Raw genomic sequence first — 17,942 nt, 5'->3', positions numbered from 1 at the left:
GAACCATTTCCGCAGTTGACCCAGACTTTGGAGGTTTATCTATCGGACGCTAAGCTGATTATTTCTCGTTTATCAAATGTAAACGCAAAAAGGGCACTCAGCAGTCAGCACCAGTACTACAAAATCCATGTTAAATGGACATTTTAAAGTCAGCAAGTCATCATCGTTGTTGCATTAAGGCTGAAATGAGGAAGAAATCCTGATGAAAACAGCTCAAAAAAATGAACAAGCAAACCCCTGTAACTAGTGAGACTAAACCCAAATTTCACGGCAGGGAATATTCAGATTAAGCCTCGGGCCCTATATACCTCTACTCTAATCAGGACATTCGTACTGGGGATCATCACCCAAAAATCATGATAATGTCAACTACAAAATCCAAGAACTTTTGCCATAAATATAATTTCCGAAACAAAAATACATCTTATGGAGTGGATTCCCAATTATAATGAGAGTCTGAAAAAGGAACAGGCAATGCAGTTTCCTTTTGGAGGAAATAAATAAGCCTAAACAACACCCAGATAAAGTTTGTTCCAAGAAGCTACGCATGGCTCTTCATAAAACCAGGTGAAGGTGACAATAAAGATTTTACGAAGATGCAACTACAATGGCAATCCTACATCAAAACCTATTTGTGCAATTTGCAGCTCAAAAATTTAAGCACCCTTGTTCTCGATAAGCTTCTCAATCAGATCAGCAGCATCTTGAACAGTCGCAATGTTCTGAGCACTTTCTTCTTCCACACTAATGCCGAACTCCTCCTCAAGCCCCATGACAATCTCAACCTATATCCAGATCAAGGCAAAGTCCCATTCAGTTAAAAATAAGGGAAATGAAAATCAGCCAAATAAAATGTCGCCATCATTCTCCAAGCGGATAGAACAAATAAGTCCACAAAAAAGAAATATAATCTGACAAATCATACTACCTACTTTTTAAACAAAGAACTTTTACGTTCTCCTGGCACTTCAATCAACTTCAATCAAATCATCTAGGGGGGGGGGAAAGGAAAGAAGTAGAAATGACCTCAGACTCTGCAAAATAAGGTCTTTATGGGCTAAAGAAACTGCAATTGTAGCCTGAGAGGGAATCAACTTGGGGACTGCGAAATATAGAAGACAAGCTCTGGCAGCATTTGCTGTATTTTCAAAATCCAGGACAAAAAAGTTCCAATTTCCCCCCTCAATACCTCACTGCATCTACCAATGCATGATACCAACTCTGTTTTTGCAAGCAGAGCTTTGCCAAGGCAACCAAGAGAGCAAGAATGTTTGGAAAACTAAGGATTTATTGGTATAAAGGTGCAAGAAAAGCATGTGAAAAATAGTTTGCTTGTTTATTTCTAACCAATGTGGTCATTACAGCAGAATGCAGCAACTAGCAGGTAAGTGACAGCAAACTATCACATGTGGTACGCTATTATTGAGAAGAAATTACAGAAGGGAAAAAAAAACAAAGAGGAGTTATACCAGAAAAGATCAAAAAACCTTTAGCTATGCACGCTCCTAGAAAGACATAATAGCATATAAACTTGTGTGAAAATGTGAAAGATGACATCACAAAAATTTGCCCCAGTAAAGAACAACTTACAGTGTCAAGAGAGTCAGCACCCAAAGATGCAAATTTTGAATGTCCAGCAACTTCAGATTCATCAGGAAGAGCCAGCTGCTTCCTCACAATCTTACATACTTTGTCCACTGTCTCTGGTTTGGCCTGCTCAAGTAGAAGGCAGCCTTGAATAATGACAAATAATACTGCATAATTGACAAATACTGGACGCATGTATCCCTACATGTACCACGGATGATGAAACACACGACCTATAATATTTTCAGGCACTTTTCCAATCTCAAGCAAATCCAGAATTCTTCCAAAAAACAACTTTTTAAACCATAAAAAGCAAGAACGTTAAACAGCCTTAGATTCTAAAAGGCTACAAATAAAAAGCACATGGTTTATCTAAAGTTAAGCCCAAAAGGGGAGAAAAAACTTGAGCACAATAAACCAACTTATTATAATTGCAAAAGAAATCAGAGTCACATGCTCGGGTAACATTCTTTCCTGGTCTAAAGTTACTCTACCACATTAGGTAATGAAAGCAGAAAGGCCATGGAACTCAAACACAATCAGGTTCAGCACTGCAATCTAACTAGACACAACTGCCCACAATAAACTTACTCATCACGAATGCTTTTCCCTTCTAAAGGTAATCGCATTAGACTAATTGAATCTTTTAGAAGAAATAGCTAATGGATTTTAAATCAAAGAAAACAATGAGTCAATTAAGGCAAAAAAGAATGGCAAGGACCAGAACATACTGCGCAGGACACACGGAAGCGAGCTGGCTGCACCCGTAGAGAAGGGAAACTTTTCCCACTGATAGAGAGCGACACCGAGCCCAATTTAGAGACCCTGTTGACTGCCTGCATGAATCAAACACCAAAAGAATCAATGCAACCTGGCTCGGACCAAGAATCAATCTGAGCAATAGCGAAAGAACTCTGCTTTATTTCCTATATGAGTCCCATAGACATCAATCAGATTATAAATCAATTCATAGATAGCTCCATGCATCCAAAACTTAGAGGCCTAAGAATAGTTTAATCATAGAGTAATCTGCAAATCCCAGAAACCAGCCAGAAAAAAGTGAAAAGGATCCAAATTTTATCCCTTGTGACTAAAAATTAACCTAATATCAGAACAGCACCCATGCTGAAAATTCAACAAAAATAACAAAATCCATGATTGAATCAGAAAACACTTGCAACCCATTTGCTTGATGAATCTAAATTAACCAGAAAACAGAAATCAAAACACTCAGAATATACAGATCAATAATTTCTTTAATGTTCTATGCTTGAAAACAAATCCCAAAAAGTAAGGAGCAGAGAAAATGAAGATCAAGAAAGATTGAATTTACCTGGTTAGGCATGAGTGAGCAGGAGAGGGAGGTGAAGGACCCTGTAATTGAGGCCATGGCTGGATCAAGAGAGAAAAATGGATCTGAGGAGAGGAAGAGAAGGAAGGAAAATTGGGAAAGGAACGAAGTGGCGGAGAGCACGAAGAGTGTGTCGAGTTTACTTTGAGCACGGAGGAGTCCGTGAAAGAACAAATATATAGAGAACCCTCATGGTTTGGTTTTTGGTACTGTGCTTCTTGGTTTGTATCGAAGATGGTCTGTTTGGACGCGGGGACATTGGACAGATTCGGAATCCATCGGAGGCCTAGATGGGAATTTGGGCCCTTGGGGTTGGGGCACCATTTGAACTTTGCACTATTGGTTTAAACAAACAAACAATTAGAGAGAAAAAAAAAAAAAAAAAAAAAGGGAGTGTATCTGAACATCAGATTATTCTATTCACAAAAAAATTAGATTATTTCGAACAAAATATGATATAACACTTTTTTGTGATTTGATAGAAGGCAATTCAAAAGATAAGAAAGTATTTGAAACGTGTTTATGATAAAATTAAATTTTTTTTATAAATAATCACCTATCTAAACAATTTCATTATTTTAAAAAAAAACTTTTACTTGCATCACAAACATGTTTTACAATCAAATTTTTATTTTTAATCATTTTTTATTTCATATATATTACATCATAGATAGTTTAATAATAATTATTCCTAAAAATTTTTCAAATACTTCCATCAAAACACACTCAATATGTTGCATCAAGTTCATTTACGAGGTTAAAGAAATATATATATACATATATATATTTGAGGTGAGATACAATTTTTTCATTCTTATTTTGGATTGTGTTTTATTTGGAATATTTTTACTGTAGCACTTTTTGTGGTGTGATGTGTGTGAGATAAAAAGGTAATTGGGAATATAAAAAAATGTATTGAAAATTGCAATGATGATGTAAGCAGATAAAATTGGGAAAATAAAACACAATCCAAACAAACCCATAGATTTCATTTACAAATGTTCACTTTACACCTATAAAAATTCAACATGCAACATGACTTCCTTTTTAACACATGTTGAGATAACTATTACTCATTCTTCCCTTTTTGTCTTTTGTTTTAATCAAAAAACAAAAGCACGTCTTCTTCTTCTACTGATATTTTTTTCTTAGCTAAACTTACAAGGCATTTTTGCCTTGACAATTCTAAATACCATGGAGCAGATCATGTCACTGAAATACCTTATGTAATTGTAAACTTTATTTAAGGAAAAAATGATGAATTAATTGCACACCTAACACGTGCTTTGTCTGTAAAAGAAATGAAAATTAAGATAGAGAAAATACATTATTGTTCATGTTATGCCCCCATCCAGCATTGATTAGGTCTAGGCAAATTTAAATAAATATACTTGGGGTTTCTAAATATCACCATATTTTTTGAAACTATTTTAGTTTTTTTTTTTTATTTCTTTATAAATAGGGGAAAACTATAGGAATCGAGGTGATTTATACTGCCAAGCCAAACCCGTCCCCTGTTTGGCTACTTTCCTGCGTTGCGGACTTGTTTGGCACCAAACAAGGACGAGCAAGCTGTTGGTCAGAAGTCTCCAGGCACGTGTAGCTGCAGCTGTGATGCCCATCTATGAAGCCTGTCTGACAATCCGACGGTGGGAGAGATCCGGCCTTGTTTGGACAGTAATTTTTCAAAAAAAAAAAATTATTATATTTTTCATATACATATTTTTCAATCAATTTTTTATCTTACATATATCAAATTATTACAATCATTTTTCTTAAAAAAAAATGCATTCCAACCAAGATCAGTCTGTCTTCCAAGATCAAATATTAGACACAGATAACTCATTGCCACCAAATTAATTGTATAAAATTATGAATGTTGGATTACACTTTTATATGGTAAAGGGTTTCTCATTTGGTTCTAGAATTAGTATGAACTACTTACTATGCATGGGTTTGTTTGGTTATCAAAATTTGCAAAAAAAAAAAAAAAAAAAAAAAAATCAAATTTTGTCCGGTTTACATCATAAACATAATTTTTATCTCAAACGTATTACATTACAAAAAGTGTCGCATTATTATTTTAGATAATTTTTTCCAAATAATCTTGCCCACTAATGATTTGCATACAATATCATGAAAAGTTTTTTTTTTTTAGGCGAAACATCAGTAAACATGTAGATGTACAAATACCGTGCAGTGTTTTCCTAACTTTCCTTTTCCTTTGCTTTTATTATTTGACGTGATGCAATTCTTGAAAGGGAAAGAACGACCACATGCCTTCCCTTCCCACCAAACTCAGTGGTTTCATGCCTACTTCAATGTGCTCACTTTTTCTCCTCCTCACATTTCAATCGAATGAAAATGAAAAATGCGATTAAAGAAGTGCCATATTAGTTAGGCTGTTTATTAAGTAACTTATTCACGAGAAGTTTGTGAGAAAGTGCAAATAAAACTTTCCATATTAAGGACTTCAAAACGTACAAAGGAAATCTTTTTTTTTTTTTTTTTGGTCTATAAATTTTCCCAATACCTAAATTCTAGAAAAACTCTTCTTTTTTGAGAAACCATGTTAACAAATTTCCAAATCAAAATAATGTGCCTGTTTGACAATCAACCATTCCATCAAATCTTTTCTTCGAGGAAATGCCAAAATTTTCTATGATGTCTATGTTTTTAAACAATACAGACACATGATCTTCTTGTTTGGTATATACCATTATGGAATCATTCAATACGAATGAAAGTGTTACAATCCAGATATAGAAGTATAAAATGTCTAAAACGCAGATCTAGAATGAGGCTTATGACTCCAATTCCATAATAATGAATCAAACACCTCCTTAATTTATCTATCTTTTTTTGAAGACTTGTTGAGTATGAACTATGAACTAGTATATTATTAGGAATTCCAAATTCCTATAATAGGTTTCGTTTGGATTGAAAAATTTGACGAAAGATTTAAATCCATTTAAATCGCTTCAATTGTTTTGATTGCTTAACAAGCATTTGAATTTGTAATATATCAACTATCAAAATATATTTTAAGTCCTAAAATAATTGATAATTTATAAATTTAAATTTCCCATAAATAATAAATAATGTAAACAACTGGATGAATTTAAAAGAATTTCAAATTCTTCGTCAAATACATGGAATTAATTAGTTTGACATAAACCAGTCACTTATCTTAGAAAAAGGTTTTTTTTTTTTTTTAAAAAAAAAAGCCACCACGGATCCAAAGACTTTTCTTCCCTTTTTAAAATAAGATAGAAAAGCCGCAGTAACGCCAAATAAACTCAAAAACAGATGCAACCGCTCCTCCCAATTTCTCGTCCCTGTCACCGACTCCCACTTCCACTTACCTCACCGCTCTGCTCTGCTTCTTCCTCTTCAAAATCAAGCAACCGTTTTTTCGCATTTTTCAGATCACCAAACGCCCCTCCTCCCCAATTCCCTTTCCACATTCTCTCAGCTAATTGCCACCAATATTCTCTCCTACCAAAATTTCACTCTTCTTGTTCATTCGACTCTATTTTAACATTTGAATCTGTCCATCCCTCAACATCTGCTTTACATTATTCACTTTCCAAGTAAGCCCATTTATCCATTTTATATCCACGTTACAATGTAACCTTTTGTGGGTTTTTGCCCTTTTTCTTTTTACATTGTTTCTCCTGATTTTTAGCAGGTCACTGTTAAGAATTGGTTCTGATTTCTTTATTTTGGTTTGTTGATTTCTTTATCTCTAATTTGTTTCTTGTTTATATCTGAAGTTGGTTACTGATCGTTGGCTTAAATTTGAAGTTAACCCCTCTGATTTGTTGATTCCTTAGGATACTTCATTATGGAGTAGCTAAAATCTGATCAGGTATTGTTGGGAGTACCTAAAAATGCCACATTCACTCGCTCAAGTGAACATACTCTTATTCCTTAATTTAATCTTTTCTTTTTTTGAATCAATTTTTTCAAAGATTTTGTATGAGGGGAGGGGTGAGATGGAATATGTGGGGAAAAGTACAGAGGGGGGAAGGAGATGGGGTTAATCCACAGTATTAAATTGTCAACTCGTTTTAAGACCGCCAAGGAGCCCCGGGGGAAGGAAGGAGGGGGGGGAGGCTCTTATCTGCTGGGCTTTATCCAATCTCTGGTTCCTCTAATTTCCATTTTTTTCCCTGGGATAACTTAATTAGTAATATTTTGGGATTTAATGTAATATCATATTTTACAATGCTTATACTTGAGACTAGTTTGGAATACATGCACACATACATACGTATGTATGTATGTATGTACGTTACATATTATGTATGTATGTGTGTGTATATGTAATGGAGAATACAAGCAAAAGCAATGATCTTGGCTTGGACATGGGATTTCTTGGCGAATGGTTGGGTGGTCAGGTTTATGTTGGCCCTTGTTTCTGTGGAGTAATGTGATAAAAGGGCTTTAGAGGAGGGAATATAGGTTTATTATTCTAACTGAACTAAATGATCGGGTGTAAGATCACATTTAGTTACAGATATGTTGGAATTTATGGGTTTGAGAAGCACTCAGGCTTTTACAAGGCAGAGTAGTACTATATGAGGGTGCAACTTCATTTTAAGGTTGATCATGACCCGCATTTATGATGTGGTGGAAGTTTTCTGCAGAAATAAAATTATGCTACCATGTTCAGTGGGATTCATTTTATTGCCCTTTTTAGTTTGCTTTTGTGATTTTGACAGTTAAAAAAAACCAACTAGTGTCTAAGTTCAACTGTTTTTTCCCCATACTCTTCTTCAGGAACTCTTCTAAATGCTTGCAGATTGGGCAATTCTTAATTCATCACTGTTGCAGGTAATAAAGAACTTTGATCATGGAGCAACTGGAAGTTCAAAACCCTGTAGTTAAGAAGCAGCTATTGGATGTTCAGCCTCGAGAACTCAAGTTTATATGTGCGTAGTCATCATACTTTGAAATGTTTCCCTCATGAGCAGGAGCTACATTTATTCTCCGCACTTTTTTTTGTGTCCTGTGAGGCATATGGTTTGTTAGCATAAAAGTCACCCACCTAATAATTTACTGTCAAAGTTTATCATTCTCTTTTACACCCCTGATTCTTAAGCAAATCATTGTTGTCTACAAAAATTTAGAGGTTTCTCGTCTAACTTCTGTGTAGTTCTTGTCTGTGTACTCTCTTAAGTAGATTGAAAAGTACTGTATTGATTGTTTTACCTGCTTTGCTTTCATCAGATCATCTTGGATGCAGCATGTTCCCAGACAACATTTCTTTTTTTTTTGTGCATCACAAATTTCCACTTTAATCATTTCATCATTTTTTTCCTTTATGGAACTAGCTTGCGATGTTTGATGCACAATAAAGTTTGCTCAACAACGTAATCCAAATGTTAAGTAGCTGTGTTTTATAATATCATGATGTGGTTAAGTTTGAATGACTGGTTAATACTTACTAGTTAGAAATCTCCAGTTCTAGCATTGTACAGAATGCTATACCTCTTCTTGTTTTACTATTGAAAGTTTGTAGTACTATAGTAGTGGTTTTTCTTCTTTTGGTTTAGAGAGGACTTTCTAGACGTTGTCAGAACACTAACATTCTTGTGCTGCCGAAAGGCATTTTTGACTTTTACTACTGCAACATGAGTTCTGGTGCTTACAAGCGGCCAACATACTTGTAGTGTATTTAGGCACACTTTGCACAGTCAAAAGATTGGATGTCTGTTTTACAATATGCAATTCTTTAATTTTGCTGCTCTCTCTCTCTCTCCTCCCTCTCTCCCTCTCTCCATTCTTGTGGTCCTGGCATGTGATTTCGATTTGACATCTTATATCCTTTTTGCTTCTCAGTTGAGGTTAAGAAACAAAGTTCGTGTGCTGTTCACCTTGCCAATCTTTCTGATCATTATGTTGCTTTCAAGGTGGAGTACTTCATTGCTTGTGAAAAACCTTTTCTTACTTGGAAAGTTCTGCCCGACATTTCTTGTAATCAGTAGCATCTTTGAGTAAAAAGGATTAAGTTTTTTTAGTTGGATGAATTTTTACTGATGTTTAGTCATTATTTTTTGGAGAACTAAAAATTTTGGAAAAGTAAGAACCGGACTGTACTTCAATTGCCAGAAAAATGGAAATCTATGCACACAAATTAGGAACAGAGATCTATTTAATGACCATGTAATTTTTTTGCAGGTAAAGACTACTTCGCCCAAGAAATATTGTGTGCGACCTAATATAGGGGTTATCAAGCCAAAATCAACATATGACTTCACAGGTATATGTATATTATATGTACATGGCTGACATCTATTTTTATTCATGTTTATATATATGGTCATACATGTAACATTCTTTTCAAGTTGTGTACTCTATTTCTTTTATTTTGACGATGTTCTCTGGTTAATCTCAAACTTCTGTTATGCAGTCACAATGCAAGCACAGAAGTCAGCTCCCTCAGACATGCAATGCAAGGACAAGTTTTTAGTTCAGAGCACAGTTGCTCCATTTGGCACAACTGAAGAGGATATTACACCTGACTTGGTAAGTGCTTGCAGCTTGAATCAGATTCTTTTCAGTGATTGTTTTTCTTATTATTTCCCTCTTGTAGTTTGCAAAAGATAGTGGAAAATATGTTGAAGAGTGCAAGCTGAAGGTTTCGCTGACTAGCCCCACACAATCCCCTGTTCTGTCACCCGTTAATGGAGTTTCCAAGCTAGAACAATCTCCTGCAAGTGAAATATCAGAAGAAAAACTGCTGACTCGGGTTGAAAATCTTCCCCCGCTTCAAATGGTAAGAATATTTATTGTTTCTTGACAGCTTTTGCTTGGGTAATGATAATCAGGTTTTTTCCCCAGTGCAACAGACTATATTTGTCACAAAAATACATATGACTTGTTACATATGATAATCAGGTATTTCCATTTACATATGACTTGTTATAAGTATGTCAGGTTAAGTATCTATTTTCATGCCCCTTCTACATCCGCATAACCAAGGGGGTTTTACTGTCTATCTGTACAAACGGAAATTGTAACATGCAATAATTGTTAATTGTGCTTTGTCAAGATCTTGACATTTGCAACTTTGAGAATTGAGGTTTAGAGATGTCTTCTAGTGTGATTATCTATTTAGGGTAAATTAAAGGTTCATAGCACGATTTTTTCCCCTTATGATGCACTGCTGTAACTAGGCCTGTTTTTGTGATATGACAGCTGGATGAGAAATTTGAGGGTGAAAAACTTGTAATGGATGCACAGGTACTGACTTCAGCAAAAGTTGAGGAAAATGTCCTACTGCCTACTAAAATGGGGAAGCTTATTTGTGATAGGGATGTGGAATATAGACCTTTGGACGTTGTTGATGGAACAAAACTGAAATTTTCCAGAGATGTTGAGGAATTGAAGTCTAAGCTAATCACATTAGATTCAGAGCTGATTCAGGTCAGACTCTTCGTGCAATTGTTTAAGTTTATGTAGATGGCTTTGTTGGGACTGTGAACATGATCATGCTATACTTGCAGCTATACTTAAGAGTATTCAATTCAATAATTACTGGCTTTATTGAAACTCCTTCAGCATTGACTTGTTTGAAATTCTCCTGTAGGCTAAATCTAACATTACAAAGCTGACAGAAGAAAAGAGCTGTGCTGTTGAAGAGAAGCAAACATTAAAGCGAGAATTGGTGAGTGATGCCTTAAAGATGCCTTCGCTTTTTCTCTCTGCTTCTTCTCCTTTATTCTTTCTTTCTTTCTTCTTTTTTTTTTTTGGGGGGGGGGGGGGGGGGGGGGGTTGGGGGTTTCCTGGGAGGGGAAGGGCTTCTAAGAACTATTTCATGCTCCGGCTGAATCAGTTTTAAGTTGATGAAACTTTGGAGATTGTACCATCTATTTGGCCATTTTATTCCTTGTCCATCTATTTGGCCGTTGATCTTTTCCACTTAAATGAGACAAATTTGAATTGCATCTTATTTGTTTTTGTAAAATTTGGCAGGCAACTTTGAGGAGGAAGACTGGTGTGAGGACAGTTGAACGGGGATTTCCTCCTCTCTTTGTTTGCATGGTTGCATTAATTAGTCTGACTGTTGGATACTTATTACATGGTTAAAAAGAAGGTTATTTTCAGGATTAGCGATGCCATGGTTTAAAGAAAGGATTTATCATAGGTTTAGGTTTTCAGGATTCTGTTAACTAGCTCTTAGCCTTGTTTACTTTGGCATCTTTGTGTAACTCTGCAGAGTTTTATATGAAATGAAAGAAACTTAGCACTTTTACTTGTCGCAATAATTGTAAAGAAAGGCTATCTTTTTAATAAAATATGTGTTTGCCCGCATTTGGAGCGCTGTCACCACGGCAATTCCTGTCTCAGTGAAGTAGAAGTCAGTTCACTTCCCGATTGACTTGGGAAAGTTTGGCTTAGTTGCCTAATCGATGATGCTTGGAAAACTTCCTTCCATGCATACATCGCATGATTGAAGGTCAATTTATTGTGATCCTTTATATGCCCATGTCAATTTTCTCAGTTCCAAACGTCAGGCTCGTTAGACTGCAAACTTTAACAGCATTAAGCTGCATTAGGCAGTGCAGTAACCGAGTACATGCAAATTTGAGATAAACAATCTGTGGCATTGCAGTAACAGCATCTTTGATTTGAACACGTAAATCAACATTTGTAATCCAGGAACAAGTATGATAGATGCACTCTGCTACTGTTGACATATATTAATGGCCAAAAATTTCTATTATACATGCAAGTTGAGATGGCAAGTTCTCAAGGAACATACACCGATCTGGTGTTCTAGAAATATGTTGACGGGCAAAAGAACCTCTTGAAGTTCTCATGTACAAACTTTGGGGTCAGCGAATGCCCCCATAGGCAAAATTTTGACTGATGACCACAACTAATGGAGAATCCCTCCTCGCAAACTATAATAAATTAGAACAAAACCCTACAGTGAAACACTAGAACACTCGAAACACAATATCAAGAGGCCAAAAAAGTGACTTGCATTAGAGGAAACTGGTGAATTTGGTGGCCTTTCTGCAATATTACCCTTCAATGAAATTGATTGTCGTTTTGTTCAGTTGGTGAGCCTGGCACGTATGGCACGAAACCTCTTCCACCAAAAACAGGACGCATGAAGGCATCGTCAAACTTTCTCCAGTAATAATGCACTGTGTGAGATGGAGCAGTCATGAGCATCCTTAAGCTTGATGGACGAGGCACGTGGGCACCTGGATCACCTTCTGAATCCTGTCCATTGAGAAGAGGTACAATGAAGGATTTTGGGGTTACTGGCTCAGAAGAGATCATTCTGCTCAAGTGCTTTGGTGAGGGAAGCAAGAGCCTTATCAAAGGCTTAGTCATCAAGCCAAAAACCTGCACATACCGGAAATAGTTACTGAATGACAACGGACATGGATTTCAGCAAATATATGTTTCTTTTGATACTCAGAATATAATGAAATGTAGATGTTTGTCGACATGATAACGTCTCAGTTTCTCGAAGTTCACATAAGGGGAGATGCAAGAATCAGAGACTATGGCCACTACACCAGGTTAGCTAATGAGAGTTCTTTCATCGCAACCATTGATGAAAATCAATGACAGGAAGGTGAAATGTTTAATACTTAATATCTTTAGGCAAGGATTTTATCAAAACATGATTTGCAAAAAGCGGACATGCAGTTCAAAAATGCAGCAAAGAAGAAACAGAATTTCCAACACACTACCACCTTTCATATAGGGTTGATGGGAAATTCCCCAAAGAGTGCAATATGATTACTCCATGGCAGTGTCTGCCACATTCCAATTTCCATGTGCTGAATACAACTCACATTCAGTATGACACTCAAGAAACTTAAGATTCTTACCACTGTACTAAAAAGAACAACTGTTATTGTACTGGTGATCATGATTGAATTCCCTGGTAGTTTGGTATAACCTGCCCTTGTGAACTGCATGGATTAGCAACAATGAAGTCTGTCAGACAACTAATAAAATAGACTCCCATCCCTTCACCATCACATGCTAAAGAGACACTAAAATTCCAAGAAAATCAAAGCTTTCCCTTGGAGGAGACTTTTTGAACTAACCTGGTTATAAGCAAGGGCCATGGAAATAGCACCACGCATGAGACCTGCCCACCATATGGTAACCTGTAATATCACAATCAAATAATCATTAAACAGGATAAAAAAGCTAAGGACTGTGTGAACTCTCAACTAGAATTTTGAATTCATACTTGCTGCTTGAAGTGAATTTTCTCTTCTGGAGACTTCTTGGTCAAGTTGGATAAAAGTGACAGAGGAAAGACAAAAGCTGCTCTTCCCAACAAAACAAGTCCCAGTAGAATTGAGCTAACTTTAATTGATGTCTTGGGGCTGAAAAGATGAATCACAACCACTTTAATCTTCAAGTTTTATCACATCCTACTGTATGTGGATGATCATTGCAAATATGTCATAATAACTAATTTTACTTGTGAGCTGTCAAAGAGATAGTATACCTGTCACTTACAATCTTCCACTTATCAATGTCCAGGGCATCCATACCAACATACAGAAATATAAAAATTTCAGCAACAAATGACAATGTTGCAAAAGCATGCCTGCAAAATAGTGATAAACAAAACAATTATAGAAACATTTCATCAGAAGAAACAGCAACTCGGTAGCTTTCTTCGGATAGAATACAGAATAGCCAGTAATTCATTCCAAAAGATTCCTTTTCTTCGAAGAATGACATACTTGGTGGTAATTCTTGAGCTCTCTGTTACATTATGCCAGGTGTAATGCGACATCACAATCCCACAGAAAAACACAGTGAGGATAGCACTTAAGTCAAATAACTGCAAAGGAAAATTGACATCCCCAAATCAAGCTCCAGAGGAAAACAAAGAAAAATTTGTATTTGCAAGAGCAATGGAGGAATATATGCTGTTTAGGAAACTTACTTCAGCTAGCATGTATGAAAGGTATGCCATCAGCATCATTAGAGCAACCTCACGATCAGTCGAATGCCTGGAGACAATCAGCAAACAAGAAAGCAAATGATGCATACATGTTAAAAAATTTCATACAGCAATGTCAATGGTGCAAGAAATTATCTAGCATGGTCTTTTCCTGAAGCAAGTCTAGCATTAAAGCAATTATTAACCAACCTGCCAAAGTAGAGCTTCTTTATGATGAATGCGCTAAGCAGCCCAGCCTAAAGCCAAATGTATTGTCACAAGCTAGGTTATCGAGAATATCTTAAATTCGTACAGATGCCAACCAAGAGAGTTAAACACACACACTAACAAAGAAAGATATAGAGACTCACAACAACTCCAAGAACAGTACTTGTGATAAATAAATATATGAAGTTTCCAATCAACTTTAAAGCCACACTAGTGTTGACATGAGACAAGTCAAAGTTCTGGACCGCGTTGAAGATCACAATTGATGTGGCATCATTTACAACTCCTTCCCCAAACACCAGACTGTAAAGTAAGGGGGTTTCATCCTGATTGAGAACCTGCACCAATCAGATATAAACATCAGCCTTGTAGAGATGCAAAAAAGTTTTTCATTCTAAATTAGCAAATGCCTGCTTACCTGTAGAGTGCAAACAGAATCTGTAGCTGAAAAGATTGCTCCAATTGCTGGAATCATAAATAAGGTCATGAATAAAAAGAAAATCACATTAATTGTTGCATTGTTAGGGAAGAGAGTAATTAAATAAAAAAAATAGGCGATGGTACCAAGAAAATCTCCTATTTTCAGAGGTTCAAGATTCATGTTCTCGAAAAAGCCAATAGCACCTGCACAAAAAAGCAATATTTAGCAACAGAGAAGCCATTAAAATTAGTATTGTAATTGCAGTAGCTATAAAATATTGATTATGGAATCTGTAATTCATATTTACTGCAAGATGTTTGTTCGCATTTAAAAGGAAAAAAAAAAGACGTTTGTTTGCATTATAAACATGACATAAGAAAACATAATTCTCAAGCATGCTATGAGAAGTCGGTTATATTTTCTGCATGTTCTTTTTCCTAAATGGTAAAAACGAAAGAACCTCGGGAGCAATGAAACATAATTTTAAGGTATGAAGTAATAATACAAGATTAGAATCTAATTAGTTACTAAGTGGAAGACAATTGCTGATTATGGCTATAGTAGACAAAAAGGACTAGTTGAAGTCATTGAAGATTTGTCAAAGAAGAGTAAGTTCGAGAATGTCATTTATTGTACGAGTAAAACATTCTCATGTCTCAATCTTCCACATTTTTTGTTCCTTAGGAAAGATATAATGTACATCATACATTCATGAACAAAAGGGGGACCAGGAGAAGTTCAGAAAGCTTATGAGAGCATAATTTCGTGTACAGAATAGCTTATTGCTTCACAAATTTGAATGTTCTATGAGTTGCAAGGTAATCCTTTCTGCTTCACTTGCATGAAACAAAGGGGGAAAGAAAAAAACTCAAAGGGAACTTGATGTATAAAGGAACCAAGAAAAAAAAAAGTGCAACAAAAACAAGTGCTTACCCAAGGATATGATGACAAAGGATATCAAAGTACCAAGTGCTCCAAACAGCATTATAGTAATGAAATTGCGAAAGAATTGCTTCTTTTTAACCTGGAACCTGATAATTAAGGGGAATGAAAATTGATCCCAAATCAGCCCTGTGCAGAAAATGCCCTTTAAGAAACTAGACTTCAGCTAAGTTTGTCATTTGCCTGCTATCTAAGCAATTAATTTACTAAAATTCATACTCCCAGCAAAACCAAGGCCAAATAATGCTGAATCTCAGGTTATTTTTTTCTTTTGAACTTTTTCCTCTTTTCAGAATCCTATATCCACGTAGGGAAGAAAATGGTTCAGTAAATTTACTACATACCCAGCATTGAAAATGATAGGAGGAAGCATATAAATAAAGAAAAGATCTTCACTGAACACCAACAGATGCGAGCTTGTTCCTCCACTAATTAGTAGAATTACGACTCCAGTGCATACACCCTGTCATCCAAGCAGCCCAACATTTTACTTAATACCAAAAGCACATAAATAAAAGCTAAAAAAGTATTGATTTACACCACTCACAAAACTAATACTTCTATGTCACACGTATGAAATTCAACTTGCTAATACTTGCACACAATCATATGTTCTACATGAATCACAGACAAATAAACAGGAAGATGGACTTACAATAATGAGAGCCGTAATGGATTCATTCATCCACCGATTTTCCTCCAAAAGATGACCAATCACGATACATATACACAAAAGCACAATAAAAACATTCAATGATACCACTGAAGTATGATCAGAGGTTGATGATAATATATTCATCTTTCCTAGCAAAGCTCCCAACTCAAATCCCATTTTTCCACTAACAAAATCCCAGGAAATTCCCAAAAACTGAAGCTTCACTACTTCCTATTCTCCTTCACATTCCCAAAACAAATCTGCAACAACAAACAAAATTCGCACAAAGCAGAGTCAGAAAACAATTAAGAAACCCGAAAAAAAAAATCAAAACTTTGGGAGAACTGAATCTCAATAATAATACATATTAACATGGAGCCAAAAGTACATCAAACTTGAGCTGTCTGTCATGGGATGAGATCTCAACTTTGAAGTGTAAGTTCCAGCTAATTGAAAACAAAAATTTGCTCCTCTACAAAAATTTGCTCCTCCTTCCACAATAGAGCAAAATCAATCTCAAAATTTGGTTTCCATAAGCAGGGAAATATTGCACCCAAAAAAAAAACCCAGCATTTTACCTTTCTACAAATGCTGTTAATTTAAGCTTATCCCACTTCCAAGATTTTGTTCGTTATTCGAGAAAAACACATTCGAGCTACAAACTGATTTTGCAAATAGCATGAATGAAAATGAACCAACACATATTTGCTTACCCTTTTAGAATCTCTGTAAACTTAAAGCCTATCATACCTCAAAATAACAAGAATTCAGCAACCGTAAGTTCAAACTTTATTTCTTTCTTTCAGAGAATCATAAAATCAAGCTCAAAACTGAGTTTTCATAAACAGCAAGATTGAAATTTTCAAAAAGATTTGCTTACCCTTTTGGAAATTCTGCAAATTTAAGCACACCCCGCTTTAATAATCACCAGAATTCAGCAACCCCAGTAAAAATTTGCTTCTTTAGGGTTTCATTTGTGTTTTCTTTTTCTGCACAGGGAGATTAACCAAAATGGAATCTTGCAACCATGAAATGGTATGGCATATAAACAGAGCTGCAGACTTTTGAGCAAAATTCAAGATTCTGAAAATGGTTCTCTTTCTCTGGAAAACATAAACAAAAGAAATTGTTTTTGTTTTCCAGAAACACTTTCAAAAATCTTTCCAGAACAGGAGAAAAAACTAGAGAGCGAAACGTGGGGAATTTAAGAGAGAGAAAGAGGGGGAGTGAGAAATGGAGGGGACGGTGAAATGGAATATATTAATTTATAGGTGGGATGAGGGAGAGACTTTTGTTTGAAGATGAGAAGATTGAATCTCGGCCTTTGATTCGTATTGGTAACTGGGTTTTAGCCGTTGATTGGCTCTCCTCGTCGCGGGGCAATTAGCGAGATTTTTGGAAGTAAAAAAATAGAAAGTATTAAATGAAAAGGTAAGAGTCTAATGATTGTGTCTATGGACGGAATCTTGGCCCTTTGTGTTTTTAACCCACCATTAATGGTAACTGTTGCCTTTTAATTATGTGACTTTTTGTGACCACATATCGAGAATTATTCTACTGTTAAATATGGTAAGTTTAATAATGAAAAATATGACAAGTTTGGTCACTAGTTTGAAGATATCAATTGAAATTTTGTTTAAAAAAAATAAAATTCTACTCCCTCCGTCTCACTTTGATAGTTCTGTTTCTTTTTTCACACAGTTTAAGAAAAAATAGTTAACTTTATTGGAAAAGTAAATTTAGATTGCTATTTTCCTAAAATACCGTCACATTAAATATGGTACAACTTTATGGGAACTTGAATTGATGGTAAAAA

At 35.6% G+C, this 17,942-nt stretch overlaps 3 protein-coding genes across 16 annotated transcripts; 1 reads left to right on the top strand and 2 right to left on the bottom strand.

Moving 5' to 3' along the window:
• Window positions 1-363: 363 nt before the first annotated feature.
• LOC113734009 (acyl carrier protein 1, chloroplastic-like) lies at window positions 364-3,102 on the bottom strand. The gene is made up of 4 exons (XM_027260298.2): window positions 2,921-3,102; window positions 2,319-2,423; window positions 1,591-1,713; window positions 364-785 (listed from the first exon to the last, which is right to left on the bottom strand). Exons 1-4 carry the CDS (start codon window positions 2,975-2,977, stop codon window positions 657-659), a joined length of 414 nt encoding a protein of 137 aa, XP_027116099.1. The 5' UTR covers window positions 2,978-3,102; the 3' UTR covers window positions 364-656.
• A 3,135-nt stretch (window positions 3,103-6,237) lies between these two features.
• Window positions 6,238-11,214, top strand: LOC113734008 (vesicle-associated protein 1-2). 9 transcript variants are annotated; one of them, XM_027260294.2, is made up of 10 exons: window positions 6,238-6,531; window positions 6,775-6,809; window positions 7,778-7,875; window positions 8,786-8,856; window positions 9,125-9,206; window positions 9,357-9,472; window positions 9,540-9,722; window positions 10,145-10,372; window positions 10,536-10,613; window positions 10,922-11,214. In XM_027260294.2, the coding sequence occupies exons 3-10, from the start codon at window positions 7,797-7,799 to the stop codon at window positions 11,033-11,035; spliced, it is 951 nt and encodes a 316-aa protein (XP_027116095.1). In that variant the 5' UTR covers window positions 6,238-6,531; window positions 6,775-6,809; window positions 7,778-7,796; the 3' UTR covers window positions 11,036-11,214. The 9 variants fall into 9 exon arrangements, with proteins under 9 accessions (XP_027116095.1, XP_027116096.1, XP_027116098.1 ...); XM_027260295.2 differs by having other exon boundaries at window positions 6,715-6,809; XM_027260297.2 differs by lacking the exon at window positions 6,775-6,809 and having other exon boundaries at window positions 10,190-10,372.
• A 401-nt stretch (window positions 11,215-11,615) lies between these two features.
• On the bottom strand, window positions 11,616-17,374 carry LOC113734005 (sodium/hydrogen exchanger 1-like). Of its 6 annotated transcripts, none has more exons than XM_072081725.1 (16): window positions 17,007-17,374; window positions 16,491-16,617; window positions 16,127-16,386; window positions 15,816-15,934; window positions 15,463-15,560; window positions 14,673-14,732; window positions 14,527-14,573; window positions 14,252-14,446; window positions 14,091-14,137; window positions 13,884-13,950; window positions 13,678-13,778; window positions 13,437-13,538; window positions 13,173-13,311; window positions 13,024-13,086; window positions 12,802-12,885; window positions 11,616-12,307 (listed from the first exon to the last, which is right to left on the bottom strand). In XM_072081725.1, exons 3-16 carry the CDS (start codon window positions 16,301-16,303, stop codon window positions 11,984-11,986), a joined length of 1,623 nt encoding a protein of 540 aa, XP_071937826.1. In that variant the 5' UTR covers window positions 16,304-16,386; window positions 16,491-16,617; window positions 17,007-17,374; the 3' UTR covers window positions 11,616-11,983. The 6 variants fall into 6 exon arrangements, with proteins under 6 accessions (XP_071937826.1, XP_071937825.1, XP_071937828.1 ...); XM_072081724.1 differs by having other exon boundaries at window positions 16,515-16,617; XM_072081727.1 differs by having other exon boundaries at window positions 16,554-16,617.
• Between the last annotated feature and the right edge of the window lie 568 nt (window positions 17,375-17,942).

This window comes from Coffea arabica, chromosome 3c (genome assembly GCF_036785885.1).
Source record: "Coffea arabica cultivar ET-39 chromosome 3c, Coffea Arabica ET-39 HiFi, whole genome shotgun sequence".
NCBI classification, from domain to species: Eukaryota; Viridiplantae; Streptophyta; class Magnoliopsida; order Gentianales; family Rubiaceae; genus Coffea; species Coffea arabica.
The sequence above is the reverse complement of the archived record's forward strand: the minus strand, read 5'-3'. Positions and strand labels throughout refer to the sequence as shown.